General features: G+C 40.7%; 1 protein-coding gene across 9 annotated transcripts in view; it reads right to left on the bottom strand.

The window, feature by feature from the left end:
• The window catches only part of PTPRM (protein tyrosine phosphatase receptor type M), a 710086-nt gene that overhangs the window by 451050 nt on the left and 239309 nt on the right, over positions 1–19727 (bottom strand). For all 9 annotated transcript variants that reach the window (XM_041721685.1, XM_041721677.1, XM_041721656.1 and 6 more), the window contains one exon: positions 701–779. In XM_041721685.1, coding sequence (XP_041577619.1) covers positions 701–779 — 79 coding nt within the window. The remainder of the gene's footprint in view (positions 1–700; positions 780–19727) is intronic.

The following is a 19727-nucleotide window of genomic DNA, read 5'->3' on the forward strand; positions in this document are numbered from 1 at the left end:
CTTTTCTCTTTAACTCTGCTACATCTGTTTCTGCCATTTGTGCAATGTGAGTCTTACACATACAGGGGGCAGCAGCAACCTCACTCCTATGGTGGCCCCAAGGGAGGTAGGGGAGGAAACAGGACTGGCTAGGTGCAATATTTTATTTTGATTTAAGGACAATGGTTCTGGTACAAATATGACAGCCTGTTAATAGCTGTTTATACCAAGTAATAAAAAGAAAAGTGTGTGTTTATCATCCATTGGCATTTTTCAAGTGTTAATTTTGAAAAGATGAAGATCAGGCCATTTCTGGGGCTCCCGAGTAGTTTAGGTAGATTTCTTGTATTTGATAGATCCCAGGCCTGTTTGGGGCCATCTTGTTTGAAAGTATGTCAGTAATACACTGAACTTAGGGGCAAAATGCATAGATTCTCAATGTTTAACTTTGTGCTACTATTTAAAAGGGAAATCCACAGATCTTTGCAAGGATAGTTGACTACACCAAAGTAGCCCATTAGTCCCCATTCCTGATCTTCATTTTAGAGACACTTGGTTACATACAATGAATGACACATAAAATAGATGTTTTTGGACTTCTAAAGACTTACTGGGAAACTCTTTTAGCAGGACAACTTTTCCCTAGGCTTTAGCATCTTCTCTGTAACATAAATATACCCCCAACAATGGACCCAAATGGGTAAGAGTTGAGGCAACTTACTGCATGGATGTCCTAACACCTTCACTTCATCAATAGCGAGGTAGCCTTGATGTCCAGAAGTTATCACTTCAAAAATCACCTGGAAAATTAAGAAAGATTTATAATATGCACTCATTTTGTCAGAGTTTTATTAAATGTCTCCTATATAGAAACACTTGGTTCATTCATTTATTCATTTATTCATTCATTAGTGTTTCCACAAACATTAATGGAGAGCCTAGAATCTGCCAGTTAATGTTCCAGGTTCTATGACAAAGATAAAAAAGATCCCAAGCCAGTTTTCAGGGAAGTTATTGGGAAGGGATACGTCAGACAACATCCTACCTCAAGACTCACCTGGTAAGGGGGTAATACCATGGTTAAGAGGTGATGTTTGGAAAACAGAGGCATAAAGTCATTTACTAGAGACAATGCTGAGATTTAAATTGCTTTAAGAAAATATATTTTCTGGTCAACTCCTTTGAAGGGATTCTATGACCATGCTGAACCATGTGGGACCCTGGGTTTTATACAACTCAAATTAAAAAAAAAAAACCCTACTATATAAGTGCTATGAAAAAAAAGTACAAGGTACTGGAAAAACATATACCAAAAGGATCTCCCATGAGGAGGTTGCATTTCTTCTAACAGCTGAATATGAAGGAAAGAGAGTAAGGCTTCTTCTAGGGTATATGCAAAGGCCCTGAGGTGGCCATGGCTATGAAGAGCAGTACAGGGAGCTATTGCTATAAAAGTCAGCTGTGACCAGGTTAGAAGCTCCTCTTATAGGGCAGAGAGCTCCAGGGAAGACACTATATTAGTAACATAAAGATGCTATGGCTGCTGAAATTCAGATGGCAGAGGTATGACGAATTAAGAGGACAATGATATAAAAATCTCTACAGGGATCCCTGGGTGGCGCAGCGGTTTGGCGCCTGCCTTTGGCCCAGGGCGCGATCCTGGAGACCCGGGATCGAATCCCACATCGGGCTCCCGGTGCATGGAGCCTGCTTCTCCCTCTGCCTGTGTCTCTGCCTCTCTCTCTCTCTCTCTGTGACTATCATAAATAAAAATTAAAAAAAAAATCTCTACAGTGGTAAAATCAAGAATTCTTTGGCAACTGCTCGATCATGGGAAAAGTAAGGCAAGAAAAGAAGGGCAACATACTCTGAAGTTCTCAGAATGAACATTTTTGAGATTGTAGAGCCACTTCAGAGAAATTGAGGTTACAGGAGGAAAAAGAACCGGTAAGAAATTATCAATGTTCTTAACATGATTGTCTAAAATTGTCTATCAGGATATTATTAAAAAGGTTCACATGACATGACTTTACTCTCCATTTACACATGCCTGTCTCACCGAGGAGACTTTGGCTTACGCAATGCAAATTTGCTAAGTCTTAAAACAACCCAGCAACTGCACTCTTAGAGAAATGAAATTTTTCATTCATATGAAAACCTATACACAAATGAGAAGCTGTATTTACAGGAGGCAAAACCTGGAAACAGCCCAGGTGTCATTCAATGGTAAATGATAAAAAAAGACTATGATATATCCATAGCACAGAATACCACTCACCAATACCAAGGAAGTAACTATTGATATATCCAACGATTTGGATGATCTCCAAAGAATTATGCTGAGTGAAAAAGCCATCATAAAGATTACATACAATAGGATTCCATTTATATAACATTGCATAAAGTCAAAATTTTTGAAGGGAGGACAGATTAGTGGTTGCCAGGGCTTAAGGATGGAGGGAGAATGGATGAGAGGAGAGGGTTGGTTACAAAAAGACAGCACAAGTGAATAATCCTTATGATGTTGGAACTTTTACGGTTTTCTCTATAATAGTGGATGCACAAACCTCCTCAGGTAATAAAATTGGATAGCTCGTAGCAGCTTTATTTGCAACAGCTAAAACATGAAAGCCACCAAGCATCCATTGATGGATACAATGGAATATCATTCAGTCTTCAAAAGGAAGGAAATTCCAACACATGCTATGATATGGAGAAACCTGGAGGACATTATGATGGGTGAATGAAGTCAGCCACAGAAGGGCAAATACTGCTTGACCCCATGGATGAGTTACCTGGAACAATCAAATCCAGAGAGATAGAAAGTAGAATGATAGTTGCCAGGGGCTGGGGGAGGAGGAATGGAAAGTTACTATTTTATAAATGCAGAGTTTCAGTTGTACATGATGAAAAGAGTTCTGGAGATGGATGCTGGTGATAGTTGCACAACATTAAAGAGGTATTTAATGCCACTGAGCTGTATACTTAAACATGTTTAAGATGATCAATTTTATGGTATTTGTATTTTTACTATAGCAAAAAAGTAAAAAAAAAATTGTATAGAATTAAATACACACACAGGCACAAGTTCAAGTAAAAGGGGACATCTGGAGAAGCTCTGTAGATTTCAACCATGTCAGCCTCCTAGTTGTAATGTTATACTTTCAGTTTGTAAAATATTACCATTGGAGGAAATGGAGAACTATGTACACAGGAATCTGTATTACTTCTTACTGCTGCATCTGACTCTACACTATCTCCACAAAAATTTCAACTTAAAAATGTAACTAGGAAGTACAATTTACTAAGCACATAGTATGGTCCACTCACCAGGCAGATATCACTCCATTATCTTACTTGTCAGTTCATGCAAAAATTCTTCAAGGATTAATATTTCAAAAACAAAGACATTAAGATACAAAATAATTGCTAAAGACCCAGTCTTTCCAATTCCGGATATCATGTTTTCGCTACTACACATTGCCTGAACAAACACTTCAACCCTAGGACTACATTATTGATGTGTGTGCAATGGATGTAAAAATGGAGAAAGCAATCAGAAGAGCCCAAAACAGAAAAGCTCAGGGGGCTCCCTAGATAAGAAGTCATCCCAGAAAGAGCTGCTAGACTAGATGACACTGCATCATAATGCCACTACACTGAAACACAAAACACACAGGGGACAGGAGAGGCCCAACGTAGAACAGAAATGAAATAACATTTTGTCCTGTTTATAAGCAACAATTTTGTTCACCGATGACACTGAGAAAGGAAGAGATGCATGCATATTATTACAATGGAATCTTGCATATTTAGCTTTCTACCGAAGTCTAGAAGAGGACAGTTGGGACAACAAAAAGCAGATGAACACGGAGAACAAGTAGAGGAAAGAGCCCTCCAGACACCCTCAAATCTGGGGCCCTGAGGTAAAGTCACATCCTGCCTGGCAGGAGCCAGCAAGGGCAGGAAGTGCGGGAACCAGCCTGCTCTGGTCAGGATGGCCACTGCACCACCAGCTAGCCGAGAGCTCATGAAAAGGGTATTTTGAGAGTCAAAACCAGAAATGTTCATCCATCCTTCTTTCCTCCCAGCTGATCCTCTCCTCCTTCTTCCCTCCTTCTTACACATTCATTCAATTCAAGTCTCCACCGAGTGTCCTCTTTATTCCAGGCAATGTGATAAGTCCTGTGATAAGCCTCATGAACACAAGAGATGCAAAACTGTCCTTCTTAGAACAAAGTATATTTTTACTTTATCAACTACAAGGGTTGATGTTTCTTATAAAAATGGAATAATCCTTATTTTTGAAGAGAGATGTTAACTCTTAGAATATACTGTACATATAAAACATGTTCCTGTGGATCTATTTTTGAAGCCAACATATGTAAATTTAGCACACTGTATTTCATTTAAACCAATAAAGGACCATGGTCCTATGAAAGAACAGGAGAGAAAGAAAGGAGGGGAAGAAATTAGAGACCTAGAGAAGTCACCCTAAAACCTCTGAACCTCTTTTGTCATTCATCACATTAACCTTAAAAGCTTTACACTCAAAGCTTCTGAGTCTTATTGTCCAAATATTTATAGGATATTTACTGTAAGCTCTGAGAGGAATCCAAAAAAAATAGATAATTTTATGAAATTTAAGCTTTAGATCCACAAAAAAATAAGGAATACAATGAACAAACAGAAACAGACAATGGCCAAATAACAGGGGGGAACAATAAAGAGCTCACAGGACTGTGATCTTTCTTCACCACAGGACTGTCACCTCCTCTTTACCAAACCAACCAGGACACTTCGACACAGCCAATACAATCTTCAACCCAATTCTCAGCCTGCTCATTAAACTCACAGATGCCCCAAAAAGGACCTACAAGTTTCTCTGCAGGACCAGAGGCAGTGAGAGTCAGCAGCAAGTCCATGCATCCCAGGTTCCCAGCAGAAAGACCTGCCAGTGAGGCCACAACAAAAGAATCAAACACAGGCTCATTTCTGAAACTTTATTTGCTCCTCTCAGTCTCCTAGCTGGGATACCAAGAAGCATCTGATTGCAAATACACCAAGAAAACAATGGACCTTTCAGTAATTAGAAATTTTGGAAAGGAAACTTCTAAAGCTTGGCAGGTTCCAGCACTGATTTCATTTAATTTCTCTAACTGCAGAGACAAAAAGGACAGAATAACCTTCATGGGTAAGTTCATGTGCATACTGCGCACGCACGCACACACACACATTGATATACAATATACCAAGAAAAATTCTATATGACACATTTAGGTATTATACTGGAGAAGGTGGATTATGTGCTACAGGTTTGGAAGCAGTAAATTCCATGTTTCCTTCCAAAAACTGGAGCAAGTTTTTCAGAGGACCATTTTCCACCTTTTATTTAGCAATTTCAGTAAAAGGGCTTCTGAGTACCAGTTTTATTAGCTACTTCATCAAGTGTATTATTTAGTATATAAATGTTTCAGCACATATCACAATTATAAAGCAGGTCTGATTTGTACTGACAAGTTTGCTATTTTGAAAGAAATACGATTAAATGAAGATAACCTGAATTTAGGTGCTATAAAAGCACCTCTGACTGGCTACTCACTTGGTTTGAACATCTGACCAGAAAGAGCTTCACCCTGTTGCTTCTAACAAACACGAGGGTTGAGACATGCCACTGAAACCATGAGGCTGGTTTTAAACAGGTCTCTTAAAAAACAGATTTTAAAATCCCATAAAAAAGTTTCCTTGCCTTGAATTCTTGTTATCTGCTAAGTTTTCCATTTTGTACTTTTTCCTAGCAAGTGCCCTTAACCAAGAAAGCTTCAAAAGCAAAAATATTTTTGTCAAATAAGAAACCGCTCTATTCAAAGTACAGGTATTACTCTAGTGAAGTATAACAACTGTATGCAGAACCCAGTGGGGGTCCCTGGGATGTCTGAAAGTGCCAGAATCCAGGGCCAAAAAGATTGAGGTCAGAAGAAAGAAGCAATAACACAAGAACACCAGTGGCATCACCAGAAAAGGAAAAAGAAATGTGAAACAAGCTGACTTACAAATGTGCCCATGCTTACTTTTAGCAAATAGGACAGAGTGCACTGAAGTCTAGATAAGAAGTGAGCTTTGGGTCTCTTTAAGAAATGCATCAAGTCTTTTCTTTTTGGAAAATTCAAAAATTTAAAAATCACTTATATATTACACCCATCTATGCCTCAGGTATATTTTAGTTATATTATATAATTTTCCCCAGTCAACCATATGAGGTGAGTGAGTAAATTCCCTTTTAGGGAATGAGGAGGCTGACTCAGAAAATAATTAGGTAATTTTTCTGAGATCACACAATTAGTACATTGCAGAGTCAGGGTATAATTCTAGGTCTATTTTACTTTTAAGTATGGACTCTATATCATGAAACTACTTTAACTAGTAGGCATGAGAGACTACATATATGTAGAATATATGTACATATACCCGACCTCTACATATATACATGCATATCTATCTATACACACAGACACATAAATATATAATACACAACCATGCATGCACACACATATACAAATATACATTCTTGAATTCATACACACACACACACAAACATACATACAAGTTCTAAGATTTTTACTTCCAGATTTAAGTAAGGAATGTGGTAATCATCTACTTGACCTAGTAATGTAGATGCGAGAAACAGTTATATGACATAGTTTTAACAACATCAATTCTAAGACAAGGGTCAGCAAACTATAGTCAACAGACCAAATCTGCCCCAACCTCGGTTTTTGTGTTACCCATAAAGTAAGGATGGGTTTTATAATTTTCAGTAGTGGCAGAAAGTCAAAAGAAGAACCATATTTAGCAATATATGAGAATTATACAAAATTGAAATTTCAATGTCCACAAATAAAGTTTTATCATAACACAGTGATTCTCATTCAACTGTATATTGTCTAGGGCAGCTTTGCACAAGAACAGTAGAGCTGCGTAGATGTCACAGAGACCATCTGGCCCACAAAGCCTGAAATAATTATGACTACCTGGCTTCCAGATTTAAGAGAAAACTTTCCTGTTTAGCTCCCCAACAACTGCCATTACTCTGGATAACAAGAAAGAATATATCAAGAGCAACTGTTTGTCACAGCCAAATACAACATGCCCTGCACTCCCTGTGGGAGCCTCACATTCCAGCAACAGCAGGGAGGAACCCTCCCCTGGCTTGACTTGCTTCAAGTGTCCCACATGGGTACTGTTTACAATACCCTTAAGCTTGTAGTATCATTACCATTTTTTTTTTTTTTAAAGATTTTACTTATTCATGAGAGACCCAGAGAGAGAGACAGAGACAGAGACAGAGGTAGAGGCAGGCTCCTTGCAGGGAGTCTGATGTGGGACTTGATCCCAGGGCCCCCGGGATTATGACCTGAGCCAAAGGCAGACGCTCAACCACTGAGCCACCCGGGTGCCCCTCATTACCATTTTTTTTAGAAAGCATAATTGGAATATGCCAAAATAAAACCATAGAAACTAATTACTTCATAGGCATCAAAACACTGTATAAAAATTATATCAAACTAGGGCAGCCCCAGTGGCACAGCAGTTTAGCGCCTCCTGCAGCCCGGGGTGTGATCCTGGAGACCCGGGATCGAGGCCCACGTCAGGCTCCCTGTATGGAGCCTACTTCTCCCTCTGCCTATGTCTCTGCCTCTCTCTCTCTCTGAATAAATAAATAAATAAATCTTTTTTAAAAAGTATATCAAATTAAAAATAAAATAAAACCAAACTCATTGGGGCACCTGGGTGGCTCAGCGGTTGAGCGTCTGCCTTTGGCTCAGGTCATGATCCCAGGGTCCCGGGATCGAGTCCCACATCGGGCTCCCTGCATGGAGCCTGCTTCTCCCTCTGCCTGGGTCTCTGCCTCTCGCTCTGTGTCTCTCATGAATGAATAAATAAAATTTTTTAAAAAACGTATTTAGCAGTCAAATCTTCTACAAAGAAACTGAACTCTTGAGAATGTATAACACTTTATTTATTTATTTATTTATTTATTTATTTATATTATTATTATTATTTTTTTGTATAACACTTTAATATTAAAACCCGACCCCCCAACTATGGGATTCTACACAATGTTCTTTGGCAGGAGCTAGATTTCAGTGAAATATCTTTGTTTGTATTTACTGAGACACACGACTTTGGAGTGGTTTTAGTGGTTAAACCACTAACCACTAACCATTAAACCTGCACATCCCAGCTGAGGTCAGTGAAGGCAAAGCTCTGTCTTTTGATTCAGTTCTCATACCATAAACAAGGGTCCTTATCCCAGTCTGTTCAGTAATGCATTTTTCCTATTTCTGTGCCTTTTATTGGTGATGCCACTACTTATAATGGCACTCAACCACAGTCCTGAGGTGTTGTCTAGCATCCCAAAGCACAAGAAGGCTGCAATGTGCCTTATGGGGAAAATACATGTGTTGGGGAAAATATATGTGTTTGGGAAGTTTTATTCAGGCCTAGGCTATCGTGCTGTTGGTTGAGTTTAACATTAAAAATCAACAGTGTCCATCAAGGAAGGGGTCTGTCACAGAAAGACTCATAAAAAAAGGTTACATGTGTTGCTCAGCTGATGAAGATGTTGAGACCACCCCTTACAGGACTCATCCCTTACATCCCCCGGAAGCAACAGTTCAGTGTTCAGTAAGATAAGCAAGTCAGCACTCACGGTGACTTCATGGAGCATAACAACCATGAATGAAGATCAACTCCATTCGTGTGCCTGGATTCACACTGAGTCCCCATTTCTATCAAAGTACTCGGGCCCAGGAAGGATGCAAAACTCATTTTTACTGATGGTTCCTGGATATTATTTGTTGTCATGGGATGTAAAGGAATGTAGAATAAAGAGAATCAATATTCACTCAATATGTCAACAAATAACATCTCAGGAGATAAGATGTCAGATCCCCACCAGAGTGTGGAGACTTGAGGAACAGCCATTGGCTCTCAGGTAACAAAGAAGCAGTTAAACCAACTAGAGCTCTTTCGTTTGCTTGTGAAAAGCCTTCTGGAGGTTGGCCTGTGAGGGGCTTGACATCAGGCTATCCTTCAGAAGCCTGCCAAATAGGAGATGAAAGCAGTTTAACACTGCAGCATCCCTGATCCTTCCTGCTTCAGTGAAGGGCAAAATTAGATTTCCATGCTGCCACTTTTCCTTGCTATGTGTGAGCAAAGAAAAGGGGTTTGCTTACCAACACAAACGCTCACCACGGAAACTGTGTTGGTGGAAGTCATTTGTCAATTCCCTGGGACAAAGGGGATTAAATAGTATATATCTGCCCTCCCGCTCAAAATCTGGGAGATCCTTTCTGGCTTTGATTTAAATAAAAAGCAAAGGTGGACCTTACTCATTCACAAAAGCATAGATAGTAAAAGAAAACTTTCTCTAATGTTAAAGAGTCAAAGCAAAACCACAACCTTTGTGGCCTTAAAAAACCAGCAACAAAATGCTGAAATATTTGTTTATATGGACGTATTAACAGAGGAAAGTAAAAGCCCACCTTACCAAAGTTAAAGGTATTCAAAGGACAGCAAGATTCTCCTTGGAGTGAATTATTGGTGCCTCGCGATGGCTACTCATTTAAGTCATTCTTACATGATGACTTCACCTGCTTTTCAACCAATAAATATGACTTTCCTCACTTTTGTTTTTCCTTTCATGTTTAAAAAGAACTAGTATTCTTTTCAAATCTTTTCTAACAAGAGTTCAAACATTCACTCTTTAAGATGGGGTATGGAAGAAAATGAAGTTTGGGGGGAAAATAGGAAAGTCACAAAGGAAAGTGCAGATAAGCAAGAAGCAACAGACCACAGCAAAGTCTGATATATTACCCCAGAATAAGTGCCTATCCTTTATCATCAAATAATACCTACAAGCTGAGAATGAAACTTAGAGATGTGGTAAGATTTTAACAATAAATGAATAAAAATAGTATCTTTGAAGATGAAAAACCATCTCATGAATTAATCCACTTCCCAAACACAGCCCTAGGTCCACACTAACGTGACAGCCACGTGTGTCCCCACTGATTTCTCAAAACACACTGTTCATCTTCTTTAAGCAAAAACTGCAGAGGACAAGGACTTCCCGTAAAGGCAGCAGAGTAGGAGGACCCTAAGCTCACCTTGCCCCATGGGTACAGCTGGATAGCATCCCATCAGTGTCAATAACCCAGAAAACAATGGAAGACTGACAGGAGAGACTCTCCACAGCTGAACAGAAAGAAGATGCCACATTCAAGAGGTAGGAAGGGTGAGGGGGTGCTAAACACACCATCATCACACTCTCCATGTGCAAGGTGCAATGTCTCCACCCCCGTAAAATTCTACATGTCCATCTTGCTGGGGGCAGGTGGATTGTTTTAGCTTGAGCATGCTAGCACACCCACCCCTCAGGCCCCGCTGCCAGCACCCAAGGGTTTTCCAAACTCTCCTCTCCTGAGTTATCTGCTTCTCCTGTGGCTAGTTTATCCAAGTTTGTTCAGAACAGTATAGGCAGACCCACTAGGAGCTATGCTTCCCACCTGTCCAGCTTCCTGGGCATTTGCCAGGTGAGTGGGAGCAGTTGGCCGGGGCAGCCACAGGGGATCACCCATTCTTTCCCAAGTTGACGGCCGAAAGAGGTGGGTAACTGTCTTTGGCGAGCCAGCCAGGAAGGGCGTGCTGCTTTGGTGAGTGATCATCTGCACCAGGTAGGAGCCTCAGCCCCTCCCAGTGGCTGGACTGATTTCTGAGGGGCAGGCAGGCCAGCTGCAGAGACCGCTTGCAAGGAAAGGTCTCTATCCTGCCCTTGCTGACCCAGCTTCCCCTTTATATGTGATTGGAAAACAGAAACAGATTTGGGAAGCACGGAGCTTCAGGTTTCTGGAGAAGTTATACCAGTGCTGACCAGATTCTCTGTTTTCTACTTTTGGGCTAAACCGTCTAACACTTGGTACCCAAGTGAAACCACAGTTATATGACCAATAGTCCCAACTCTGTCTCACCAAGGATTTTGGCTTCCCTCTGCAGGAATCTGGAAGAGCACTCTGATTTGGTTTCTTTCATTTCCTTCTCATTCCTTTCTTCCCTTTCTGGGGTGGGAAAGAAAGGCTACTTCCATCCCCTTTGACAGTCCCCCTTGGGGTGCACTCTGGCAGCACCATCCACATACTGCTATAAGCCAATGACTAGATAAACAGTTTTTTACTGCAACATTGCTTGGCTCATCTACGTACTAGAATCAGAAGGAAAACAGGACTTGGAGTGGGTCAGTAAATTACCAAACTATCCTCCGATGAGAATTGTTTTGTCAAAGGTCTGGTCAATGAAATGAGATTCCATATGTTCAGCCTTTTATGCTGTTAGGTAATAGACATTCAGCACATAAGGGCTCTAAGGTTGAGATGCAAAGAATGGCAGAGGTTAAAGTATGTGAGGATACTGGGCCTGCTGAGAGAAAGCCAGAGGTGAAAGTGTGTGAGGACAGAGGTCAAAGGAGGAAAACATGAGAAACTCAGCTTGTTAGAATCTTCAAACCCCCTGCCCTGGGGAATTCCACCGGCCCCAAACATAGACATTCACAGAGCCGCATCTGCTCCAGTTTCTCCTCCTCCTAGCTATGCTCCTGGGGGCAGGACTGGTCTCCCCTTTCAAGACCTTCCAGGACACCAAATGTGGTCAGGAGGCACCCCAATTTGGAACAGGACATTTCCTTTGCAGCACTAACCTGTAGGGATGAATCCCCAGAGACAGCCTGCCAGATATTATTAGACATACAATCCTTTCTCTACCTCAGACCTTTTAGATTGGAAAAATTCAAACCATACTTTGTAGAGAGGATCCTCAGAAAATGTCTGAATTGTTCACTACTATTTTTGCCACCAAGAAGCCTTCTTAGGCAGAAATGCAGACTCTATTAAGTATGTTCCTGACAGTGAGCATCTCCTAGTAAGTGACCGATAAAGCCCATAAGAAGGCTTGGCATGTGTATGACAAAAATCAGGGTAATACTCCCTTACCAGCAGGGGCAATCCTGGTGGACAAACCTCGTTGGGACACAAATGTTGCTGAAGAAATGGTTCATCTGAGCCACTGATGAGGGTGTATGTTAATGGGACTAAAGTGAGCGGTGCCAAAGCAAAAAAGTCTTACTAAAGTTGGGGAAACTTAACAAAAATTAAATGATGATCTCTCCAAGTTTCTGGAGAGGATTTCTCAAGCCTATCAAAAATATACCAATGAGGATCCTGAGGCTCTTGAAAATCTGAGAATGGTTAATTTGATCTTTATTGGACAAAGTCCCCATCCACCCCTGATATAGAAAAGATGCTGAATAAGGTCAAGGGAGCAGCAGGTATGAACTCCTCTCAGTTGGTGGTCATTGCTTTTAAGGTATTCAATTTTAGGGAGGAAAAGTTTGTGAAACAAGCTCTCTATTTCTCATAGCCCACAGTTGACAAGAAAAATGGAGAAAATGAACCATACTTTGAAAAAGACCATCATGGGCAGCCCTGGTGGCTCAGCAGTTTAGCGCCACCTTCAACCCAGGGCCAGATTCCAGAGACCCGGGATCGAGTCCCACATCAGGGTCCCTGCATGGAGCTTGCTTCTCCTTCTCTCCCTCTGCCTGTGTCTCTGCCTCTCTCTCTCTCTCTGTCTCTCATGAATAAATAAATAAAATCTTTTAAAAAAAAGAAAAAGACCATCACATGGGAATTGAGTCTCACATCTGGCTCCCCAGGAGGAGCCTGCTTCTCTCTCTGGGTATGTCGCTGACTCTCTCTCTCTCTGTGTCTCTCATGAATAAATAAATAAATAAAATATTTGAAAAAGATCATCACAAAGTAAAGAAGCTCATTTAACATGAGATAGGGAACTGGTGCTCAGCCTTCTCCACATAAGGGTGGCATGTCAGAGTGGGCTCAGATGGAGCCCCTATGAAACTGTATATGAAGATCATGCCTGGCCTATTGTGTTTCACCTCCCCCAACCTAGATAGGACAGAAACAAAAATTAACATCATGTCAAACACTTGAAGCAAATATTAACCATTATTCATAGTTTGCTTCCTCTAGGGTGGCCTCCTTGCTGGAAGAACCACTGCACCCATTTCAACCTGGGGATAGATCTTAGTAAAAACTTGGAAAGAACATGAACCTGATCAAAAATTAACTAAAAATGGATTGGACTTTATGATGTTCTATGAATCACTCATTCCTCCTTGAAATTAGGCACAGGAAAGCTGTGAATACATCACACAAGAGTTAAACCAGTGACCATAGGTAGAAAAGGAGGAGATAGAAGAGACCACCACACCTTCCTACTGGGAAAGTCACTCTAATTAGGACTTAAAATACCTCTTTAGAAAAAGAATGCATAACAACTATGTTTATTCTGTGCTCTGTATAAATCATGTTTTCTTTCTCCCTAGGTTGGAAAGATAACACACTAGTTCGAGTAACTTGGGCTTTAGCCTCAACTATATGTGCTGTTGATTGTTGGATATGTCATCCAAAAAACAGTTGGTGTTGGACCATGGACAGCCTTTGGTACACCCACTTTATAATACCCCAGAAGTTTCTGAAGCCAACTGCTTTCCAATTGTTAAGGCCCAGGCAACTACCTTCCAATTGTTAAGGCTCAGATGATATGTATAGGGTAAGAATAGCTAGATTTTCCCACAATGATCATGAGACACCCCCGTCTTACTGTCCCACTAATTACTATCCTAAATCAGGTAATTTTCAAAACACAAAAAACATGCATATATTCCCCAAATAGATAGCACATGAAGCCAAAAAGGACCAGCTCCCTATGTGGAAACAACAGTCCATTTCTTTTCCAGCCATGGATGATATTCACAGCCAGGTTCAGCTGGGCAGAGGCTACCATTTAGTGGGCTGATGCTAACTTTTTGTCTTTGTGCTCTGACTGGGTTTGTCTTTATTTGAAAATTATATGGCATCCCCTGGGCTGTGGACTGCGTTACAAAATCTATCCCAACACAGCATCTCTCTCTCTCTCTTTTTTAAATTTATTCATGAGACACACACACACACACACAGAGAGAGAGAGAGAGAGAGAGAGAGAGGCAGAGACACAGGCAGAGGGAGAAGCAGGCTCTATGCAGGGAGCCTGATGTGGGACTCGATCCGGGTCTCCAGGATCAGGCCCTGGGCTGAAGGTGGTGCTAAACTGCTGAGCCACCCAGGCTGCCCCCAACACAGCATCTCTGATCACCTGGGTGACTGCCTTCGCCCTTCACCCTGCTCAAGAAACAAAGCATTGGGCCAGCTCCCTGCAGGTATTTACCAGACTAGATCATGACCTCTCTGTCCTGGGGAACATCCCTGATGGGAATGCATATTTCTTTGGTTATTTGGTTGCCATGGTGGAGGCAGGGGATGGGGGTGGTTGCTGCACATCAACACGGGCTCACAACTTGTCCTGAATTCTAATCAACGTGACTTATGGTCATAAATCATTAGATTCCCCTGCTAAAGTCATCCTGGTAACCATAGGGCTCTAGATTATATCCTAGCTGAGCAACAAGGAATTTGTATCATTGTTAATACATCTTGTTATGTCCATATTAATGTTTCTTCAAAGGTTGAAACAAGCATCAAACAAATTAGATGGCCAAAGTACATGGTTACAATAACCATGGGCCAAGCACATCCCTTTCTTGGATAGAATAGGGGAAGGAATCAGAGATTAGTTTTCATATTTATTTTCAAGGATTCCAACAGGTATAAAGTCTCTCCTCAAAGAAAACATCAAAATGGGCTTGACCATTCTACTCTCTCTATCTGGGATTTAGACTCACCCTGTGGCACACACCTAAGCTATATTCTTTCAATTCACATGCTTTAATGAGTCAGAAATAATCAATACAGCAGCAGGTATATTCTTTCCATTTTGAAAAACCCCTTCATCTCTCTCCTATCCAGCAGGAAGTAGCCAAATTCAGAATGGCAGCCATACTCCCATAAGAATAGAAGGAAATACTGACAGTGGAGCAAAGTCAGCAAGCCTTCCTGCTCAGCCAGAGACTCCAACAGAAATAGACCTTTTAACTCATGCTCTAATTGTTCCTATTTTTTAATTTAAATTATTTTTTTATTCCAGTATAATTAACATACTTTGTTACATTTCTTTCAAGTATACAATGGAGTGATTCAAATATTCCATATATTACTCATGTTAATGTGCCTCTTAATCCTCTTTATTTCACCCACCCACGCCCACCCACTTCTCCTTTGGCAACCACCAGTTTGTTCTTTATAGTTAAGAGTCTGTTTTTTGGTTGCCTCTTGTTTTCCTTTCTTCATCTGAAGTAAATGAATTCAAATTCCACATATCAGTGAAATCATATGGCATTTGCTTTTCTGACTGGTTTCCTTCACTTAGCGATATACCCTCTTGATTCATCCATGTTGTTGCAAATGGCAAGATTTCATTCTTTTTAAGACTGAGTAATATTCCATAGTGTATATCTATCACATCTTTATCCATTCATCAATCAATGAACACTTGGGTTGATTCCATATCTCGGCTGTTGTAAATTTCACTGCAATAAATGTAGTGGTGCATATATCTTTATGAATTAGTTTTTTGTTTGCTTTCTTTGGATAAATACTGAATATCAGGGTAAATACCTGGTAGTAGAATTCTGATTTCATTTTAATTATTTTTTAATCTTTTGAGGAACCCCCATACTGTTTTCCACAGTGGCTGTACCAATCCGCATTCCCACCAATAGCACCTGAATGTTCCTTTTTCTCCACATTTTCACCAACACTTGTTTCTTGTGTTTTTGATTTCAGCCATTCTGACAGGGGTAAGGTAATACTTCATTGTGAGGTTGATTTGCATTTCCCTCATGACTAGTGATGTTGAGCATCTTTTCATGTGTCTATTGGCCATCTAGATGTCTGCTTTGGATAATGTCTGTTCATGTCTTCTGCTCATTTTTTAATCAGATTATTTGGCTTTTTGGTGTTGAGTTGTAGAAATTCTTTATATATTTTGGATATTAACCTCTTATTGGATATATCATTTGCAAATATCTTCTCCCACTCAGTAGGTTGTCTTTTGGGGGTTACTTTTATTGTTTCTTTTGCTGTGTAAAAACTTTTTACTTAGATGTAAACCCAATAGTTTATTTTTTATTTTATTTCCCTTCTCTCAGGAAACATAACTACAACAATGTTGTTATGGCCGATGTCAGAGAAATTATTGCCTGTACTTTCTTTTTGAATTTTTATGGTTTCATGTCTCACATTCAGGTCCTTAATCCATTTTGGGTTTATTTTTGTGTATAGTGTAAGAAAGTGGTCCAGTTTCATTCTTTTGTATGTAGCTGTCCAGTTTTCCCAACACTTTTTGTTGAAGAGACTGGTTTCTTTGCATTGCATATTCTTGTCTCTTTTCTCAAAGATTAATTAACCATATAACCATGGGTTTATTTCTGGGCTTTCTATTCATTTCCATTGATCTGTGTCTGTTTTTGTGCCAGTACCATATTTTCATTACTACAACTTTGTAGCATAACTTGAGATTCAGAATTGTGATGCCTCCCGCTTTATTTTCTTTCTCAAGATTGCTTTGGCTGTTTGGGGTCTTCTGTGGTATGGAAATTTGAATGGACAAATTTTAGGATTATTTGTTCTAGTTCTGTGAAAAATGCTGTTGGTATTTTAATAGGGACTGCAACCAATCTGTAGATTGCTTTGGGTAATATGGACATTTTAACAGTATTTATTCTTCCAATCCATGAGCATAGAATTCTATTCTCATTTTTTATTCTTTTTTCTTTCTCCTATGCAGCTTGATTGCTTTCCACTCCTCTTGTATCCCGGTTCACTGATCTATTCTTCTGCTTCCTTTAATCTACTATCTATTCCCTCTGGTGTATTTTTAATTTCAGTTTTGAGTTCATCTCTGGTTGTTGTTGTTGTTGTTTTTACATTTCCTATTTCTTTGTTGAGGGTCTCACTGAGGTCTTCTTTTCTCAGTCCAGTGTGTATCGTTAAGATCATTACTTTAAATTCTTTATCTCTGTTATCTCCATTTCATTTAGTTGCCTTACTGTTATTTTGTCCTGTTCTTTCATCTGGGAGATAGTCCTCTGCTCCTCATTTTGTCTAACTCTTTGTCTGTTTCTATGTTTTAAGAAAGTCAGCTATGTCTCATGTTCTTTAAAATAGTGGCCTTATGAAAAAGAGGTCCTGTACTGCTCTGCAGTGCAATATCCCATGTTTAACAGAATATGGCATGTCAGAGATGTCTCCTATCTATGTTGTGTGTGCCCTACTGTTGTGGCTGAGCTGCATTTGCCTTCAGTCTAGTCATCTGCAATGGCTCTTTTTGTCTGTCATGGGCAGGATGCGGTCCCTGTGCTGCTTGAGTTGGGTCAGAAAAGATGTTTGTCAAGCTACCCTACCATTGCACCAGTTGTCAGGTTGCTCTCCTTACACTGTCCCCTGAGAGGCTTTCATTGGGGGTAAGGTTTGTAGTCAAACCTCATGTCTGCTCTCAGCCCGCTGTTGGGGTCATAGTTGAACTGGTGTGTATCATCTTCCCCTATCCCCAGGTCAGGAATCACTTCAGAGTGGTGTTGTCCCCTGCCAGGGCTGCTGGCACAATGCCAGGCCTGGGGCACCACTTTAGATGGGCTCCTATGGAAGGTGGGTTAGAGGGGACAGGTCCATAGGAGAACGCAAGTGCAAGGCATGTGATGTTAGCAACATTTGCACGGGTATGCTTGTGGGAGACCTGGGTCAGTCTGAAGAACTGTTTTCAAAGTGGCTTCTTCTCCACAATTAGCTATTGAGAGCCTTTTCTGCCAGTCTTCAAGCCATTTTCTGGATTATTTACACTTAGGTTTTATCTAGGTGTATCCATGGGATGTGGTGAGCTTAGGATCCCCCTACTCCACCATCTTCCCCAGAATGCAATTCTTTTTTTCTACCCAACTGTTCTTATTTCCTAGCAAACTTTCTTGAAGCCCTGATGAAAACATTTTGTATTAACTGGAACATTCCAACTGCCAGACCAAAAAAGCCTTGATACCAGCAAAATGCCTAGAAGACCACATTCCACATGTCCTCTTCCCTGTCCATGATCACACGCTGAACACACTGACCCCTACCCATGATCACATGCTCTCTCTGTACTCTCTTGCATGTACCTGATTCTCTCCTGGTAAAACTCTAGGTGTCCACTGTGGGCAGATAGACCAGTTTGTAAGGCTTGAGCTTGCCACCTCCCCAGGCTGCTGGCACCCAAAATAAATTTCTCCCTTCTCTTTTCCAAACCTTCATCTCTTGAGTAATTGGCTTCTCTTGTGAGGAGTTTATCCATGTTTTTTGGACAACAGTGTTGGCAAACCCAGCCAGGGACTATGCTTCGATTTGCCTACCCGCCCCCTGGCCCCAGGATTTCCTGGGATAGAGCAGCTGGCCATAGCAGTGCTCAGGACTCACCCATTTCTTTCCTGAGTTAGTGGCTGTGACAGATGGATTGATGATATGCGTGGCAAATGTAGACAGAACTGATGCCACTCAGAATATCCTTCCATGACTTTCTAGCAAAGTAAGTGGGCTGAAGGCAAATACAGCAAAGAATCCAAGGCAGCTTGACAGGGAATGAAGGTTGGAGTTTAAGTGAAAAGATGGAATGATCCAGTCATTCCAACTACCTCAGCAATTTATTTACCAGGAAAGATGTCAGACTGGTAAAGGGCAGGTTTTTTGTGGGGTTTTTTTTTGGGGGGGGGGTATTTTTTTTATTGGAGTTCGATTTGCCAACATATAGATTAACACCCAGTGCTCATCCCCTCAAGTGGCCCCCTCAGTGCCTGTCACCCAGTTATCCCACCCACCCCCAACCCACCTTACCTTCCACTACCCCTTGTTCATTCCCCAGAGTTAGGAGTCTCTCATGTTTTGTCACTGACTGATATTTCCCACTCATTTTTCTCTTTCCCCTTTATTCCCTTTAACTATTTTTATATTCTCCAAATGAATTACACCATATAATGATCGTCCTTCTCCGATTGACTTACTTCACTCAGCATTATAACCTCCAGTTCCATCCACTTTGAAGTGGGTATTTGTCCTTTCTGATGGCTGAGTAATATTCCATTGTATAGAGACCACATCTTTTTTATCCATTCATCTTTCGAAAGACACCGAGGCTCCTTCCACAGTTTGGCTATTGTGGACATTGCTGCTGTGAACACTGGGGTACAGGCGTCCCAGCATTTCACTGCATCTGTATTTTGGGGGTAAATCCCAAGCAGTGCAATTTCTGAGTCGTAGGGTAGCTCTATTTTTTTTATAAATTCATTTTTTATTGGTGCTCAATTTGCCAACATATAGAATAACATCCAGTGCTCATCCCATAAAGTGCCCCCCTCAGTGCCTGTCACCCCCATCCCCCTCACACCTCCCTTTCTACCACCCCTAGTTCGTTTCCCAGAGATAGGAGTCTCTCATGTTCTGTCTCCCTTTCTAATATTTCCCACTCATTTCTCTCCTTTCCCTTTTATTCCCTTTCATTATTTTTAATATTCCCCAAATTAATGAAACCATATAATGTTTGTCCTTCTCCTATTGACTTATTTCACTCAGCATAATACCCTCCAGTTCCATCCACGTCGAAGCAAATGGTGGGTATTTGTCGTTTCTAATGGCTGAGTAATATTCTATTGTATA

Source organism: Vulpes lagopus, chromosome 1 (genome assembly GCF_018345385.1).
Source record: "Vulpes lagopus strain Blue_001 chromosome 1, ASM1834538v1, whole genome shotgun sequence".
In the NCBI taxonomy this organism is placed as follows: Eukaryota; Metazoa; Chordata; class Mammalia; order Carnivora; family Canidae; genus Vulpes; species Vulpes lagopus.